The sequence below is a fragment of the Hyperolius riggenbachi genome, chromosome 10 (assembly GCF_040937935.1).
Source record: "Hyperolius riggenbachi isolate aHypRig1 chromosome 10, aHypRig1.pri, whole genome shotgun sequence".
Taxonomy (NCBI): Eukaryota; Metazoa; Chordata; class Amphibia; order Anura; family Hyperoliidae; genus Hyperolius; species Hyperolius riggenbachi.
In genome coordinates, this window is record NC_090655.1 from 7424675 (window position 1) to 7444318 (window position 19644).

Here is a 19644-nt window from a genome sequence, read left to right on the forward strand (position 1 = left end):
AAAAAAACTGACATTTTCCGCATTTAAAAGACATTTTTCGCCCTTGAAACTTAAAAATCGATTTTCTCAAAAACTATAAGGTCTTTTTGAAAAAAAAATTTTCCTCTTATTCCCACTGATCCCCTTAATATACCGTAGGAATTTGGTGTTCCTAAACTTTAAGCAGGCTTTGCTATTAACCGTTAAGGTCGGCGGGTTTTTAAATGTATACATTTTTACTTTGAAACTTTAACATCGATTTTCTCAAAAACTATAAGGTCTTTTTGAAAAAAAAATTTTCCTCTTATTCCTCCTGATCTCCTTAATATATTCTCCAAATTTGAGGCTCTTAGCATTTAAGGGGGCTTTGCTATTAACCCTTAAAGTCGGCGGCTTTTTTATAGTATACGGAGCGTTACGGTTTAACGCGAAATTACGGTAGCGTTTAATGCAAAATTACGGCATGAACGAAACGCGAAATTTCGCGTTGAAAATTACGCTTACGGTATTTTCAATTACGATTTTAATGGCAATTTCGCTACGCTAATTTCGCATCGTAATCGCAAATTTCGCATGCGTAATTATAGTAATGCGAAATTACGAAAATTTCAGCTCAACTCTACTGGTATTGTTTAACAGGAAATAAATATGGCAGCCTGCATATCTCTCTCACTTCAGGTGTCCTTCAGGGCCCATTCACACTAGAAGCGATTTTCTGAGCGTTTTGCGATTGATTAGCGTTTTATGAAATCGCTCCCATTCATTTTCATTAAAAACCGTGGAAAAATCGTCGCAATTTTTGCATACGCGATCACAAAATCACAATAATAAAAGTGAATGGGAGCGATTTTAAAAACCGCGAATCAATCGTAAAACGCTCAGAGAAGCGCTTCTAGTGTTTATATATTTATTATAATTTTTGGAAACATACAAATTGTTACTATTAGCATTCCTAAATGCGTTATCTTCACAACTTCAACTAAATGAAAACGAGGGATTCTGTGAAACAATACATTGTTTACATAGAAAATTGCATTTTCACAACATTGCATAGATTCTCAAAACATCTGAAACATTCGCATGTATACACCACACATAAAGCTTACCGGCGTTAACACAAGCTAAGTGATGGGCATTGCGCAAATAGCGCAACAAGTTATGCACGCCGCGCACACCTTGCGTGTATAACATACCTTAGGCAAATGCAGTAACCAGTCAGGTAAGATTTGGTGTGGGTGTGGGTGTGTGTGTGTGTGTGTGTGTGTGTGTGTGTGTGTGTGTGTGTGGTGGGGGGGGGGGGTGTTAAGCATGGAGGGGGGTGTTTTTAAGAGTTGGGGAGCAATTAAGTTTAGGGATGGGGGTATTTTAGGTGTTAGTAATGGGGGGAGGGGGTGGTTAAGGTTAGTCATCAGTAAGGGGGGGAGGGGGGGTTCTGTGCAGGGCTGTGGAGTCAAGAGTTGGAGTCGGAGCAATTTTGGGAACCTGAAGTCAGAGTTGGAGTCGGGGGATTCATGAACTGAGGAGTTGAAGTCGGATGATATTTGTACCAAATCCACAGCCCTGGTAAGTATTAGACTAAGGAGTCAGAGCCATTTCGGGTACCTGGAGTCGGTGTTGGAGTGGGACGTTTAATAAACTGAGGAGTCGAGTTAAAGTCAGATGATTTTTGTACCAAATCCACAGCCCTGGTAAGTATTAGACTAAGGAATCGGAGTACCATTTTGGGTACCTGGAGTCGGAGTTGGAGTAGGTGGTTTCACAAACTGAGGAGTTTGAGTCAGATGATTTTTGTACCAAATCCACAGCCCTGGTAAGTAACAGACTAAGGAGTGGGAGCCATTTTGGGTACCTGGATTTAGAGTTGGACGTTTCATAAACTGAGGAGTCGGAGTTGGAGTCAGATTATTTTTTGTACCCACTCCACAGCCCTGTTTCTGTGTTGGAGTAGGGTTAGGTTAAGTTGTAGTATTGTTTTACAAAATTTTACTACAATAAATTTACGCCTTAGAAAAATAGAATATCTTTAAATTTTACCGATATTTTACTAGCCAAAAATGGGCACCCACACGGTGTGGGGCCTCAGGCAACAGCCCAGTACCCTTATACAACCGTTGATCCTGGTGGGCAAAGTTTGAAAAAACAAACATTCAGAAAGTCCTAAAAGTCTACACACCAGACAGAGTTCTGAAGTTATCTGAGTGCGCTATACACAGAAAACAGCGTGAAAGCAATTTGTAGGCACTTTCCATTCCACCTGCCAGACCACAAGCAAAAAACTGCAAAAATAATATCGGTTTCGAGCCAGTTATTGTTTAATATGAAAACATAGAAAATAAATGATAGGAATCAGTCTAGGTAGCAAAGATGTATCTGATGTGACTTTGGAATGGTGGCGCGGCGCTTTACTGGTGTCACGCTGTATTAAATCCCAGCGCCGGCCTCATCAGAATTCCGGCTCCTCGTATTCCGGGACCTCATAGCCAAAGTCAGACTGATAGCTATCGTGTCTTCATCGTGATCTGAAATGATGATCAGACTGAAAACAAAGCTGAGGCTAAACAAGACTTTATATGAAATATGAGGAGGACAGAATCAGACTAGCTGTAACAATGACCACAGGCAGAACAAGCAGAGGGGACACTGCAGAAGAGGACGATGACTATGGAGACGCTAGGGGCAGAGCACAGGGGATTCGGTCAGACAACTAGGGGGCTCTGTGTCATGTCCCAGGCCAGGTCACAGCTCGGGAGGGGGTGGGGCATCCGGGATCAGGCAAGAGCTCAAAGGGGTGTAATCACAGTACAAGAAGATCAGGTCAGTGTTTAGAGCATAGATGTCAAACTCTGGCCCATAAGCCACATCTGGCCCACAGAGTTGGCATGTTTGGCCTGCAAGTGGTTTCCTCATTTTGCATTATATTTGGCCCACTCTAGACCACCAGGGAAGCTATATTGGAGGTAAAGCCCTGGATCTCCAGGATAGCCATATAGAGGAGAGATCGGGAAAGCACAAGACAACAGGAAACTCTATAGAAGAGGAAGAGGGATCACTAGACACCAGGGGACACTATAGGGGAGCAAGGGTGGTCACTAGACACCAGGGAACTGTATAGGAGAGGGAGGAAGGACTCTAGACAAAAGGGAACTGTATAGGGGAGGGAGACAAGACAAGACAAATAACATTTATATCGCGCTTTTCTCCTGGCGGACTCAAAGCGCCAGAGCAGCAGCCACTAGGGCGCGCTCTATAGGCAGTAGCAGTGTTAGGGAGACTTCCCAAAGGTCTCCTACTGAATAGGTGCTGGCTTACTGAACAGACAGAGCCGAGATTCGAATCCTGGTCTCCCATGTCAGAGGCAGAGCCCTTAACCATTACACCGTCCAGCCACACAGGAGGACCACTAGACACCAGGGAACTGTATAGGGGAGGGAGGATGGCCACTAGACACCAGGGAACAATATAGGGGAGCGAGGAGGGCCACTAGACACCAGGGAACTGTATAGGGGAGGGAGGGAGGGAGGAGGACCACTAGACACCAGAGAACTGTATAGGGGAGGAAGGATGGCCACTACACAAAAGGGGACTGTATAGGGTAGGTGGAGGGCCACTAGACAACAGGGAACTTCTTAAGGTGAAAGGGGGTCAAACACCGTATTAGTATGGTGTTCCTAATAATCCTTTAGATGAGTGTACATGTACAGTGCCTAGCACACAAATAACTATGCTGTGTTCCTTTTTTTCTTTCTCTCCCTGAGTTAAATATCAGGTATGTAAGTGGCTGACTCAGTCCTGACTGGACGTGACTACAGTGTGACCTTCACTGATAAGAAATTACAACTATACAACACTTTTCTAGCAGAAAATGGCTTCTGGGAGCAGGAAAGAGATAGAAAGGGTCAATAGTTCATAGATTTTAGCTCTGGCATACTTCAATGAATGTGTCATTGAGCAAAAACAATAAAACAGTTAAAACCTAAAACGTAGATTTAAATAAAATAAAACCATGGAATATCTTAAAAAGTCATTTTTAGGAGAAGGAAGATAGATACAATAATTTTGTTAGTTTATTTTCACCTTAGGAAACCAGAGGGGAGCTAAAATAAAAAAATGATGTTATACATACCTGGGGCTTCCTCCAGCCCCATGCACACCGATCGCTCCCACGCCGCCGTCCCCAGTCTTCTCCCTCTTCAGTACCGGGGAGGTAACTTCAGCCAGTCGCGGCCAGTCTGCGCAAAAGCAGGTCGCCCTCTACTTATCTCTCCGGTGGCGTGGGAGCGATCCGTGCGCATGGGGCTGGAGGAAGCCCCAGGTATGTATAAAACTTTTTTAATTTTAGCTCAGCTCTGGTACACTTTAAGGCTAAACACAATGGTGATTAAAGCTAGTGTCCCCGGATCAATCCTGTTGCCGGGTGACCAGGCCCAGGAGTTCAACGATCAACATTAAACATTGACGTTATTTGCCACGTCTCTGGGCTATCTCATGGGCCTCCCACGGGAAATATAACACGCAAAAAACAGACTTCAACCGCCACAATGACGGGGTTGAAGTGACAATATCGATACAGCGTTCCTGGCAGCTTCATCGCTCGGCTGAATCTGGCCTCAAAGTCTGCGTCCATCTGTGTAAGAACGTGTAATTTGCAGTCACGCCGTCTGTCAAAAACCGGCCTACGCTGTTATTGTGAAAATTTGCTAAAAGCCGACTCGCAAATTGAAAAATAAATATCTGCAAAAAAATAGCCCCGGCCTCCTCCTCGCGAAGCGCGCCGGCACTTCTGCAACTCACGCTACATTTGCTTTTTAAATCAGCTGTCACAGGTTTTGCCCCTGTCCAAAAAGATAAACAGTGGCGGCGTTAATGGGTTGCGCGGAAAGTGGCTTTAGCTGCAGATGGGGATGAGATACGGAGGAGAGAGAAGCGATCATTGACGGAGACCTCCTTAGAGAGTGATTAAACTTTGGGAAAAATAAGAACCTTCTGTGCCTCTAACCCCAAGTCCTGTCATGTGTGGCAGCGCTGATGGGGCCGACCGCCTCCGAACGGCGGGGAAATTATACAGGACAGGCGGGCGCTGGGCTGCGCCATTCCTCTCTGTTACTCCGGTGACTCATTAAGAAGACGTTTACGGTCTGCACTCTCAGCTGCGGCATTTCCACACGGAGATCTGCTTTTCTTCTGCATTTCCATATTATCTTCTAGATTGTCAATAACGTGGACGCGGTCTGGTCTAAATGTCCAACCTCAGGCACGTTTTCCTCATCCTCTGCTGGTAAAAGGTGACAGAGCTACTTCTTATCGGAGTACAAGCTCCCTGATGAGCCCAAGGCAAATAAATCAGATAGTTTGCAAGTCATCTGGTCAGGGGTTTATGTTCCATTAGCATTCTGCTTACTCTGAGTGCTGAGAAGTGCGTAAAGTGTGGTTACCGATCTTCTGCTATTGCTTTTGTCATGGTGCTACCGTAGCAATAAGGTTTGTGCTACTACTGGTCAACGTTATCCAATCACCTCCTCCTTCCTGGTGCCTGATCCTAAACCCCTCCCAGAATATAAAACACTTCTTGGTGCCCAACTCCTCTCCTCCCCAACATAACCCCCCCCCCCCCCCCCCCCCACCACCACACATTGAACGTTAACCTCCAACATAAATTAGCTCCTGATGCACAACCCTAGCCCCCCCCCCCCCCCCGTTTATAAACCATTTCCTGGTGCCTAACCCAAACCTCTACCCACATAAACCCCATTCATGACACCTAACCCCAACCTCCCCCAAGATAAACCCTTCCCTGATAAATTTCTTACTGATGCTTGGCTCAGCCCCACCTTCTCCCCAAACATGAACCTCTTACTAACATTCAACTCCCTTAGCCACAGCAAACCTTATGCAGTGCCAATCCCCAACCTCCTCAGCCCTTCATTATGCTCAACAGTGTAACTTCCATCTACATAATGCCCTAACCATTACTTTCCCTTCTGTTGTCTTCATTTTCAACTCTTTAATTTGGACGGCTCTTGCATAGCTGAGCTTCAGTTATATGTTCCAGAACATAAAATTACAGACCGCTGTTCATAGGTGAATGATAGTGCCCAGACAATAAGCTATAATTGACAGATGTACAATACAATACAATAACATTTCTATAGCGCTTTCTCCCATAGGACTCCAAGCACTTAGGCTCTCTCAGATTCAGTAGTTGGTAGTAGGATGAAGTATTCACACAACAAAAGTTATATTTTTGCAAATGCCAAACTGAACAGGTGGGTTTTCAGTCTGGATTTAAACACGTCCAGGGATGGAGCTGTCCTGATCATGTATGGTCACATACCCCTGTTTACTCAACTTATATGTCAAATATTTGCAAGGAATTAGGTTAAAATCAAATAAAACATAGAAAAATGAGGTAGTTTACCTCAATGACGACAATAAGGCAAAGAGATTAATTATGCACAGGCAACACATTTCACAGGTCTGACCCCGCTTCCTCAGGCCAATACAAGTGCTGCCGTACCAATAGCCAATAGTATTGAGCGCCTTAATACTATTAGCACTGCAGATTTTAACCTACTTTTATCTTCAACTGGATGCCTCTTTACCCTTATTGTGCGCATTACACCCCATCCGATTGAGGGTGGAGGAGTTTCCTCTGGGGTCTCATGGTGGACACCATTGTGACATCCAGTTGATTTTTTATCTAAGAAAGCCACCGTGGGACACCCCAAGTGGAGTCGGGTTCATTGTCTCCACCTGCCTCAAGTAGCTGGTTGCCAATATTGCAACCCACCTTTGTGAGTAGTTTCTTTTTGGATTTTCTACACTGTCCATTATCTACTGACCTGCTGTGCTGTTGGGGCTCCCATCATCTGTCTTTTTTCCTCAGGGCGTCAAGACAACCTTCTCTTCTCAGTATGCAAGGAATGTTTTACAGGAGTCGGTGAGGGACGGAGGAGAGGAGGAATGGAGACCACAGAGAGGCATGTAGCTCCATCATGAATCTAACTCTGGGCTTACCTCAGGTAGCTTTACCTCAGGTCAGGTGTCCTTTCAAAAATGTCAGCGTAAAGGAAGACTTCATTTATCACATTACAGTAATATGCCCAAGCAAAATATCAGGTTCTCTTAAAATAAGAGTCTCTCCTAAGTCTACTGCTTCTCTATCAGTTATTTTCCAAGCCACTTCCCCTTCTGAAGAGCATCTGTATTCATGCCTTCCTCCCACTCACACATTATCCATATAACAGAATCCCTGAAGTTCTCTGAAAGATGCTGAAAAGACCCCAGCGTGGCAGCTGACAGAGAAGACTGGCAGGAAGTGATTATCACCACCCACAAACTTTCCCGCGGCGTTTCCAGCGCACAGAACGTGGGACCCCATCCTGGGAATGTGCGACTTGTGCTGAAGGAACTTCCACAAACTCTTCCCTGCAACACAAGACACATGCTGGCTAACATGGAGCGCGAGGAGCTTTGTTCTATTGATCTGATTTCATAGGGGTGTCCTCCAGCTCAAACATTCTAGAATGAATGGAACCAGCCGTTCCTTCTAATGGGATTGTGGTCAAGGCGTGAAAAATACCATCCAAACCTTTTGTCATCGAAGGATTCGGGCTTTAGTAAAAGAGGCAGACTAACGAGATATCCTTTACATTTCTACTAACCGTTTATTGTAGGACTGGTAATGGGAAGGATAGAGGTGCCCAATGTGTGTTCTATTTTAGTATTTTGGAAAACAAAAGTTTGCTTTCTTAAAACAGAAGGTATTTGCAATAATTCAGGTTGGAGTGAGGTCCGAGATGTCTCCCACAAAATTATCCATTGTTCCTGGAAGCTAAACACACCTCCAGAACCGCTGGAATGCAACGATGTATCAGCTTGGTAATATTACACAACCACAATAATCCAACATGCATACAGACTGTTCCGGATTGTTTGATCCTCATCAGTGCATGGCATGGATTAATGTGTCTCTATGAGGTAGGATTTGAAACACCCAGAGGTACAGACTACCCAGCGAGCTCATGGTGAACCAGAACTCCTAGGAGTGTGTAAGTATTTTATATAATAAAAAGTGAGGTAATCACTTACCCTCTCCAGAACTTATAGACACCAGTTCAACTGGAAAAAAAAGTTTTTTCAAAAAAGCAATCTGACAACACGTTTTACGGGTCATGGCCCGCTTCCTCAGGTCAATACAAAATGCCTAACGATACTGCACCATTGTGCTCCCGGTCTCTCCCTACTTCTTGTCAAGCAGGCAGACGAATGACAGCGCTCAAGAAAAAGAAAAAAATTATGTTTTTAAATGTTAGACTAGTGTTAGGTCTTCCCGTGAGGGTCCGTCATCACCGTAAGGAAGTCCAATAGGGAATAATCTATACACAAATTATTTACTGAAGCTAACACTCCCCTTTGCCTGTAGTGAGGGCTAGGTGCGTAATGTTGTCCAGTTTCTGGAGCTCTGCACATCCATGCAGATAGATCATTCGGGTACAGCCTCTGTATGAAAGCGCTGCCATGTCTACAGATCACCCTACTTCTCACCTAGGCATTCTTGGTCCCTACAAGAATCACCAAAGAAAAAACCCTATATATTATTGGAGGATTACCTTTCAGAACTGACTGCCTTCATTAGACCCCGAGTATGTGGACTCCTTATCTACACTCATTACATGGAAGAATATATTCTGATCACAGGATGTAAATGAGAGGAGTGAATGGAAGAAAAAAAAAACCTCACAGATATAAGAGCTTCCTACATGAGGAAATATACAGGGGGAGAAAGTTGGGTGAAAAGCAGGGAAAGTGGAATAATAAAATGAATGAGTGACAATTTGGAAATCTGAGGCCAACCCCGAGCCATTTTTGGCTGATGTTAAAGTAACACTAAAGTGAATCTGAAGAAAAATGTTAGAAACTCACCTATGTAGGAAGGAGGGCATTGAATTCCATGGAGCCTTCGAAGTCCTCTCTCCACTGCTGTATGCACACCCACCCCCCCCCTTCTCAGGAAAGTTATTCATTAAACCGGTTTGTATACACCCATTGGAGTCCACGTGAAGGCTTTTGAAGTGGTCACATACCGAGGAGCAGCTCCATAGTACGCATGCATGGGTGTGTGCTTGTGGAGGGGTCCATCTTTGGAGGTACTCGGGGAGGCAAGAGCTTCTGAAGACTTCCGAGGACTCTACAAGGTGCAGACTTTCACGGTGGGACAGTGGTGGACCGAGGACACGGAAGATCGTGGCCAGGATCTTCTGTGCATGCGCTCTTGGGGATGGGAACACGATCATAAGAGGTGCGTGGGGCATCTGTGCAGAAGATCCAGAACTAGCCACAGGTCAAATGCTTGATCAGGTGCATGGCAGTAACAGTGTTCAATATTGAAATGACCAAAGTACCCGACGGACCCTCGGCTGATGTCCCCCAAGTGTAGGCGTGTCCCCCCCGGGCTTGTGTGCAATGTGAAAGTCTCACCTGTCCATCGTGACTGCTGGCCTCCACCATCACCCTGAGGACATGTACCACGTGGCACCAGGTCAACAGGAGATGTCACTACAAAAGCCTGGAAACACAAAATACAGGTACTTGCGGTGACACCAAACACCAGAGAAGGCTAGGAGTCATGCCGGCGGACAGGTGACACATAGCAAAGCACGGGCACCTGTGGTGGGAAATTCCACACCGGGGGGGGGGGGGGGGGGGGGGCTGGGGGCAAGGTGAGGGGTGGCATGCTGAGGAGGCGCTGGGTTGCTTTCTGCTAGAAATCTGCCAGAAGATTGGTCTGCAGTGTGTGGGCAGGCAGGAGATCTCTGTCTCATGGTTGATCTGCCCATACATCAAGTAACGTATTGGCCATTAACGGCTCAGAAGTACAAGAACACGCACTACTGTCGGATGCTGTAATCACGTCTTTGTCTGGAAACGGATTGCGGCCGTTCGCCAAGGAAAAAATACATCATAATATTCTTATTTATCAGCCAGCTAAGTAAAAAAACAACAGGCAAACAGCAGAAGCTAAAACATTTGCGTTAAATAATCAGAGGAAACTAAACATATAAATAAGATTAAGTAACCGGGAGAAGAGCTGCGAAAAGAAAAACACTGATAATATTATGCGTAAGAGTCCACATTAACCGCGTTCCGAACGCCTCCCGCCGACATTCCGGCATTCATAATGTAATCTACGGAGAATATTTAAGGAAATCTCTCAAAACAAAAAAACAAAAAGCAATTTCCCATTTTATGCCTATATTAAATACTGCGTGCGCCGATCCAATCACCGATGCAAAAAAACCTGCAGCTTAGCATAGTAATAAGAGGAGGTCAGGTCTGCCGGTGGAAGACAAGGTAAGAAGATTCCATTATGTGCAGAAAAATGTGTCATTCGGCAGATTCTCATCTTTAGTTATGGAGGATGTATCGGGATTCTGGGACACGGATACAAATAAGATGCCAGCGTCACTCGTACAAAGCGTACATTGTATTACCTGCAAACGGATCAGCTGGACACAGCGCCAGCGAGCCTAGAGGCCTGAATGGTACTCCAGCCCAGACAACGAAACGCGTAAGGCGGGGTTCACACGTTTGTGCAGATCATCCAATGAAATGTGTAAGGTCAGGGCCAGATTTACCATAAGGCATCGTAGGCATGTGCCTACTGGCACCTTATTTGTGAGAGTCGGCACCCTTTCCCGGATCGCCCCTCCGCCTCCCTCCTGTTACAGAGAGGGCCACTGCTGTGCTCCCTTCCATCCAATTATGTGGCCAGCCGCCACTCCGCTGTCCCCCCTACCTCCGTCATGGGCGTCTGCAGAAAATTTTCCAGGGGGGGGGGCAAAAAGGGGGGAGGAAAAAGCGGGGCGTGTTTGGGGTGGTGTTATGTAGCGCGCCAAAAAATGGGGCTTCGTCATGTGGTGCGTGTAGTGCGCCGCACCGAAAAATGGGTGTGGTCATGAACCAGAAACTGGGTGTGGTCGTGGGTGGAGACAAGTTTACATGAACCTAGCAATGGTGGGACATTAGATTAGGACAGTGGTGGCGAACCTTTTAGAGGTCGAGTGTCCAAACCGCAAAGTTTTAACTCATACATGAATATTATGGAAAATCCAAGTTGAAAATAAACTCTGAAGATAAACAATTTCATCCATCCTACTCCTGAAAAAATTATTCATTTTGTTAGAACCTCCCAGTTTCATTTTCTGTTTTAAAAAGCGGAAAATGTAGGTTTAATGCTTTTGTCTCATATGATGATGATTCAGCTTTTTCCATAGTCTCGCAGTTAGCAATCATGTGACCCCCAACAAGACAAATTCAGCAATCATGAGGGCCCCCCCATCAAGACAAATTCAGCAATCATGAGGCCCCCAACAAGACAAATTCAGCAATCATGAGGCCCCCATCAAGACAAATTCAGCAATCATGAGGCCCCCAACAAGACAAATTCAGCAATCATGAGGCCCCCAACAAGACAAATTCAGCAATCATGAGGCCCCCAACAAGACAAATTCAACCATGAGGCCCCCATCAAGACAAATTCAGCAATCATGAGGCCCCCAACAAGACAAATTCTACAATCTTGAGGCCCCCAACAAATCATGAGGCCCCCAACAAGACAAAGTCAGTAATCATGAGGCCCCCAACAAGACAAATTCAGCAGTCATGAGGCACATAAATAGACAGCATTTCACATAAATAGTTAGAATTCCCCCTTAATATGGTAGACACCTCTCCCCTGGCAGCAGTTCCCCAAAATACACTCAATCTGACAGCAGTGGTTCCCCAAAAATAGGTAGCCCCAGGTCTATAGGTGTCCCCAGAATAGGTGGCCAGCGGTATAGATGTCCCCAGAACAGGTAGCCAGGGGTAGAGATGTCCCCAGAACAGGTAGCCAGGGGTATATGTGCCCAGTATATGTAGGCAGGTGTTTATGTGGCCAGTATATGTAGGCAGGGGTATATGTGCCCAGTATATGTAGCCAGGGGTATATGTGCCCAGTATATGTAGCCAGGGGTATATGTGCCCAGTATATGTAGCCAGGGGTATATGTGCCCAGTATATGTAGCCAGGGGTATATGTGCCCAGTATATGTAGCCAGAGGTATATGTGCCCAGTATATGTAGGCAGGGGTATATGTGCCCAGTATACGTAGGCAGGGGTATATGTGCCCAGTATATGTAGGCAGGGGTATATGTGCCCAGTATATGTAGGCAGGGGTATATGTGCCCAGTATATGTAGTCAGGGGTATATGTCCCCAGTATATGTAGAATGGTGAACACCACCCGGCTGCTTCCTGTGTGCTGACCCGTGCCCATACCGCCGAGAGTGCTCATTGCTGTACACAACGGGGCCCAGCGATCAGCCTGCCAGCTGCTGATCAGCGCTGGCAGGCTGTTTTTTTGTGTTTTTTTGTAATAGGTAATAAAAGTATTTATATAGCGCTGACATCTTATGCTGCGCTGTACAGAGTATAGTCTCATCACTTAATTGTCCCTCGGAGAGGCTCACAATCTAAACCCTACCATAGGCATATGTTGATGTATGTATAGTGTAGTGTATGTAACGTGATGTAGGGCCAATTGGGGGGAGAAGAACTTAAAAAATATATATATTTTGTTATGCAAAATTTTTTATGTTTAATTAAATAAAAAAAATAAAAAAAGTAAAAATTGCTACAGCAATCACATACCACCAAAAGAAAGCTCTATTTGTGAAAAGAAAAGAAGGTGCATTTGGGTGCTAAGTTGTATGGCTGAGCAATAAACCATTGTGGTGAATTGTAAAAAAATAGCCTCGTCACTGGGGGGGGGGGGGGGGGGGGGGACGACTAACCTCTGGGGCCCAAGGGGTTAAGCTACCAGCACAAGCAAGAAAATACTCTGTGATTGAAAAAAGTAGGTGGAAAAGTATTGTCAAAAATGATTCAGAGTGTTGTAAAGTTATTTTAAGAAGATGAAAAATGATCTCCTAGGAGAAAAAACTTAGAAGGAAAAGTGAATTTAATAAGAGCCGCATTCTATTGTTCCTCAAGGTGATTCAGTAGCCTTGGATCTGTTTGTCAGGGAGATGGCTGGAGAGGTGGAGTACTTGACTAATTCCCATGACTAATTCCCAGGCATTAGTTAGCCAAAGACAGAGACTAAGGGGGGGGGGGGGGGGGGGGGGAGGGGGGGCACTCAAAAGTTTTTTCTGCTAAATATCAGCTTGGCACTGCATAATAGCGTCAGCCATGGTATTTCCCTTCTGGCACCCTGGCTGGATGACGCGCGCTTGCGGTCATTTCCTGTTTCGGGTATACAGAAGTGCACGGGAGTGTACTGTACAAATACCCTTCCGCGCATGCAACGTCACTGCACTGCCAACATTTTTAAAATCCCGGTTTTGCCATAGACTTACACGACTTCTGGACCACCACGCGTCAACGCAGATACGCACGGCAACGTACCGTAGTTATGGAAGCACGTCAGATTAAGCACGTCTAGAGCACCGCAGTATGAAAGCACCCATAGACTCATTGCCCTACGGTAGCAGTGCGGAAAATTTATGTAACACACCGCGCCAGTGTGAAAGTGTGAAACGGCCCAAAGTTCTTCAGTGAGTGCTAAATTCAACGACACAAAACAGAATTATTCTGTAAAGAAATGATTGATTGAATAAATAGTATTAATATGAGCTAGAGGGAGATTTTTTTAAAGTGAACTAGAGATGAAGCACCCTCATGTATTGTACCATATATATCAATGGGGACATTAGAGAAAACACCTACCCTGTTCTGTTTCATCCTTCACTGCTCAGCCTGCTTCTTATCAGCCCTGATAAAATCCCTGACTGAGCATTCAGTCTGGCTTTGCCATAATGACTCGGCTATAATGATTCCTGAGCAGAGCCACAAGGGGGCAGGCTTGGGCTTGAAAAGACACCAGAGTAAACAGACTCGGCTATAAAAATTCCTGAGCAGAGCCAGACTGAGTTCTCGGTCTGGGATTTTATCAGGGCTGATAACAAGCAGGCTAAACTATTAAAAATTAAACAGAGAGCAGGGTAGGTGTTTTCTCTAATGTCCCCACTGATATATATGGTGAAATACATGAGGGTGCTTCGTCTCTGGTTCACTTTCATTAATTAATTTTTTGTGGTCTATTTTTTTTTTTAATTATTGTTTAGTATTTATATAGCGCCGACATCTTCTGCAGCGCTGTACAGAGTATATATTGTCTTGTCACTAACTGTCCCTCAGAGGAGCTCACAATCTAATCCCTAACATAGTCATATGTCTATGCATGTTTCGTGTAGTGCATTATAGTCTAGGGCCAATTTAGGAGGAAGCCAATTAACTTATCTGTATGTTTTTGGGATGTGGGAGGAAAACTGAGCGAACCGGAGGAAACCCACGCAGACACGGGGAGAACTTACAAACTCCTTGCAGATTTTGACCTGGCTGGGATTCGAACCGGGGATCCAGCGCTCCAAGGCGGGAGCGCTAACCACTGTGCCACCGTGCTGCCCTATGACCTTCCATTATGCCAGTGTTCCCCAACCCGGTCCTCAAGGCCCGCCAACTGTACATGTTTAGTGGAAATCCACAGAGATAGTTAATCAGCTCTGCTGTGATACTAATTACCCCTCCTGTGCAGGTTTTGTGGTTTTCTGCAAAACATGTACTGTTGGTGGGCCTTGAGGACACGGTTGGGGAACCATGCTCTAGGCCATAAGACTTGACCAGGAAGGGGGGTATTTATTGTACAAGATCCCCAGCATCTTCCTACGAGGTCGGCCGGAAGGCTTTGGCGCAGCTCCCTTCTCAGAAATAAGTGTTCTGGAGAGGCGAACGCTGAAATATTTAAATGTCTGAACTCTGACGAGTTGGCAACAAAGCCTTTGCCAGACTCCTTGGCACGAGGTTCATTATAGAGCAATTACATCAATAAAATATATGGGGCATCTGCGAGATGAAGTCAGGAGCTGCAGCAGAACGATAATTTGTAGAATATCGCGGAAGGATGAGGAAAATTTTATCCCCGCGCTCTAAAGACTCGTATTAACCATTTCATCAACCTTGTTGTGCTGTTATTTATTTTTTAAGGTTACAGGTGTCCTTTAAATTAGACTAATTATAATAGAGACTTCCCTCAGTAGACCCTAGTCTTCCTGCACCCCTCCTGACATTAAAGAACAACTTTCAAAGAAACTGGCCTTCTGTAAACCCCACATACCTATAGAGCTTAGTCAGCAACAACAGAAAACTTTTAAGAAGTCTCTCAGCACAGCGCGGGGGGGGGGAGGGGGGGGATTCACCTTGTTTACAAGCTGTTTGTAACGATTTGTGACGGCATCAGTCTAGAGCAGGCATGGCAAACTTGGCCCTCCATCTGTTACGGAACTACAAGTCTCACAATGCATTGCAGGAGTCTGACAGCCACAGTCATGGCTCAAAGGCAAATGCATTGTGGGACTTGTAGTTCCTTAACAGCTGGAGGGCCAAGTTTACCCTTGCGTGGGCTAGAGCTATACCACGTAGCTAGGTTCCACTTCTCTCTGTCACTATTCACAGAGGAATGATTAAGGCGATTTCAGCTTTTTAAAAAAACTTTTCCCATCGCTTTTTGCTTAGAAAAACGCTTTTATAAGGGCTTTTGCTAAGCAATGATTTTTTTCACTTCCTGACAGCAGTCAGGATCAGGAAGTGAACTCTCCAACTTGGAAATGAATAAATACAAAGTATTTATTCATAAAAGCTCTCGGGAAGTCGCTATACAAAGTGCTTTGTGCTTTTCCTATACTTCCATTGAGCCAAAGCGCTCAGAAAATGGTCCATGTAGCGTGTTTGCAATTTCAAGAAAATCAAAACGCTTACATGTGAATACTGTCATAGGAAATCATTACACAATCGCTTTTAGGCCAATTTGCAAAATTGCCAGCACTTAACCTTCCTGGCGGTAAACCCGAGCTGAGCTCGGGCTATGCCGCGCAGGAAGATTTCTCAGGCCCTGTTGGGCCGATTTTTTTTTTTCTTGCAACTTTGCTAGCTGCGTGTGCATTCCGATCGCCGCGCCGACCCCCCCCCCCAGACTTCGTGCACTGCCTGGCCAAACAGTGACGTCATCCCGCCCCGTCGCCATGGCGATGGGGGAAGCCCTTCAGGAATCCCGTTCTTTGAACGGGATTTCCTTATCAAAGATCGCTGGAGCGATCGAAGCGGGCGGGGGGATGCCGCTGTACAGTGATTAAAAAAAAAAAAAAGTAAAACATAGTGCTGGGCTGCCCCCTGGCAGTTTCTAATAGACCGCCAGGAGGGTTAAAGAAAACCTGTACTGAAAATAGTTCCCCGGGGGGTACTCACCTCTGTAGGGGGAAGCCTCTGGACCCTATCGATGCTTCTCCCATTCTCCTGTGTCCCACGGCGGTCTTGTTGCAGCCCTAGGAACGCACAGGCGACAAATTCGACAGCCTGTGCAACATTTACCTTTTCTGGCTCCAGCGGGAGCGCTGTTGCGGCTCTTCCGACGGAGCTAGGCGAAAATAGCCGATCTCTGTCGGGTCCGCTCTACTATGCAGGAGACTTGTACCTGCGCAGTAGAGCGGCCCGCCTATTTCTCATTTTCAAAGTTTTATTGAAGTTTTAAGGTTTTAAACAATTCGAACAGTGCATAACATATCAGCACAGAGGGAACAAAAGGAGTATCTTGAACAGGTATGCTCATCATATAAACATTACATAACAGAGGGAAGGGGGGTAATAATCAGTAGTACAGCTAGATAGTCATTTGTATCATTAAAATCTAAACACTACCATCAGGAAACTTCAAATAGCCCTCAGAGGACATAGTCCAGCTATCTGGGGCTTGCTAAAGAGAATCGAAGGGATGGGGAGGGCCCAAACAAGTAGCGGGCCATTCAATTACAATTCTGAGTGCCCATCCTCCAGCGATCGACAAGCAGGCCAGGAAAGGTTATATCAATTAGCTTCATTTGGGGGTCATCTGGGTAAGAAGGGGGAGAGAGAAAGAGAAGAAGAGAAAGAGGAAGAGAGAAGGAAGAGAAGACAAGGGGAAAGGTCCACCTCACAGCCTTGTGATGAAAGAAGATTCCAGACTTGGATGTTCTAGACGGATCCAGGGATCCCAAATTCTCTCAAACTTCTTGTGGGTATCTCTGAGGATACTGGTTAGCTTCTCGCTGACCATAATTGAGTTAATTCTAGATTTTACTTCGGTAATGGAGACTGAGGGCTTTTCCAATTTCGTGCAATTGTCATGGTAGCTGCAGAGAGTACTACTGAGGATAATTTATTTGTGTTGAGGTAAGGGATCCTATTTTCCCATGTAAGCGGCCCGCCTATTTCTGTGGGAAGAGCGGATACTGCGCCTGCGCTGGAGCCCGAGAGGTAAATATTTACATCCCCGCCGCTCCGGGAGGATTTTTGCCACCGCCATCCATGGGACCGAGGAGGACGGGGGAAGCCTCAATAGGATCCGGAGGCTTCCCCCACCCCAGGTGAGTACCCCCAGGGGAGGTTTGTTTTTTTCATTATAGATTTTCTTTAAAAAAAAAACACGAGTGTGAACGAGCTCTAAGGCCTGGAACCCACTACAAAGCGTTATTGCTAATCGGAATCGCTAGTGTTTTTAATTAGTGTTTTGTAAGCGATTTCATGACCTTTTCTGGCAATTTTGGTATCAATTTTAAAAAGTGTAAGGTTTTTGCAGCGATTGTGTATCGATTTGCGATTAGCATTTAATTCGGATTGGTCCTTTCAATTAATTTTTATAGTATACAGTAGTTTAAAATTGCTAGCAAATCCCTCTGTATAGCGATTCTTGAGCGATTGCACCAGCGTGATATACTTTGCAGAAACGCCAGTGCAAAACGCCAACGCTCAAAAATGCTGCATGTCCTGCGTTTGTGATTTTGGTAATCGCAATCGCTTCTGTGGAATTTGGCCCATCCATTAACATTAGCTGAGCGTTGGTTGGGCCATTTTTGAGGCGATTTGCCTCAATGGAAGGTATAGGAAAACCGCTCACAAAATCGCTTTGGCAAGCGATTGCGTGAGTGTTTTTTACCAAAATACATTGTATTTATTTTTTCTGTATTTTTTTCCAGATCAAAAGATGGAAGCGCTCTGCAAAAGCGCTTACAAAAACGAGCGACCTCGCAAAAAAAAAAAAAAAAAAGCCCACTGCGGACAGACGCGAGTCGAACGCAATGTGAACAAGGCCTTACGCAATGTGAACAAGGCCTTAGGCCAGTGATGGCTAGACTGGCACTCCAGCTGTGACAAAACTACAAATCCCATCATGCCTCTGCCTCCCCGAGTTATGCTTAGAGCTGTCAGAGTATTGCAATGCCTATGGGACTTGTAGTTCCACTACAGCTGGAGTGCCAAGGTTAGCCATCACTGCCTTAGGCTCTATTCACACTTACGTTTTCAAAATGCAGCAATTTTTGCCGGCGTTTTGCAGGAGTGATATTTCCGCGATTTCACGCCGAAAAATCACTGAAAAATGCGGCGATTTTGCCGCGATCGCGTTTAGCGCTTCTATAGCACTGAAACGCGATTGCTGGAAATTGCCTGAAAATGGTGCAGGCGACGCGCTTGCTTTTCGCAGTTTTGCCTGTTTTTGGGTGATTTACGGCGATTAGCGCAAATCGCCCAAGTAAGAACAGGCCCATAGGGTTTCATTATGCTATCTCTTTTAAAAAGCGCTAGCGTTTAAGTGTTTTGCGGAAATCGCGGCAAAACGCTCTAGTGTGAGTGGGGCCTTACTGTTTGCATCTGTCCTGCTGCTGTCTCACAGATCATATGAGAACAGCTAAGCGATTTTTAGATATAGAGAAGGATCTGTAGGGAAGGACAGGACCTGTACTTTTTCCTGTTCTTGGACCCTCCCCCGCTCCCCCCCTCCCTCTCTCCCCCCCCCCCCCCCCCCCCCCCCCCCCCCCCCCCCCCCCCCCCCCCCCCCATTTAGAATGAGCTACTCCTGGCTGTAAACTGCTTAAATTGCTAGGGAGAGAGAGGGAGGGAGGGGGAGAGAGAGAGAGAAAAGAGAGAGAGAGAGAGAGGAGAGAGAGAGAGGAGAGAGAGAGAGAGAGAGAGAGAGAGAGAGAGAGAGAGAGAGAGAGAGAGAGAGAGAGAGAGAGAGAGAGAGAGAGAGAGAGAGAGAGAGAGAGATAGAGGGAGAGGGAGAGGGAGAGAGAGGCAGAGAGAGAGACAGAGAGAGAGACAGAGAGAGAGAGAGAGACAGAGAGAGAGAGACGAGAGAGAGAGAGAGAGAGACAGAGAGAGAGAGAGAGACAGAGAGACAGGAGAGAGAGAGAGAGAGAGAGCAGAGAGAGAGAGAGAGAGAGAGAGAGGAGAGAGAGCGAGAGAGAGAGGGAGAGATAGGAGGGAGAGGGAGAGAGAGACAGAGAGAGAGACAGAGAGAGAGAGAGAGAGACAGAGAGAGACCAGAGAGAGAGAGAGACAGAGAGACAGAGAGAGAGACAGAGAGAGACAGAGAGAGAGAGAGACAGAGAGAGAGACAGAGAGACAGAGAGAGAGACAGAGAGAGAGACAGAGAGCGAGACAGAGAGAGAGAGACAGAGAGAGAGAGAGAGAGAGAGAGAGAGAGAGAGAGAGAGAGAGAGGAGAGAGAGGAGAGAGAGAGAGAGACGAGAGAGACAGA

The 19644-nt window shown here is 45.8% G+C and overlaps 1 protein-coding gene across 3 annotated transcripts in view; it reads right to left on the reverse strand.

The window, feature by feature from the left end:
- CRTAC1 (cartilage acidic protein 1) overlaps positions 1-19644 on the reverse strand; it is an 899879-nt gene that overhangs the window by 793022 nt on the left and 87213 nt on the right. Inside the window, exon 1 of one of the 3 annotated variants that reach the window (XM_068257817.1) lies at positions 15324-15329. The exons of the other annotated variants lie outside the window; for them this stretch is intronic. Coding sequence (XP_068113918.1) covers positions 15324-15329 — 6 coding nt within the window. Of the gene's footprint in view, positions 1-15323; positions 15330-19644 lie in introns of those variants that run through there. 3 annotated transcript variants of the gene reach the window in all.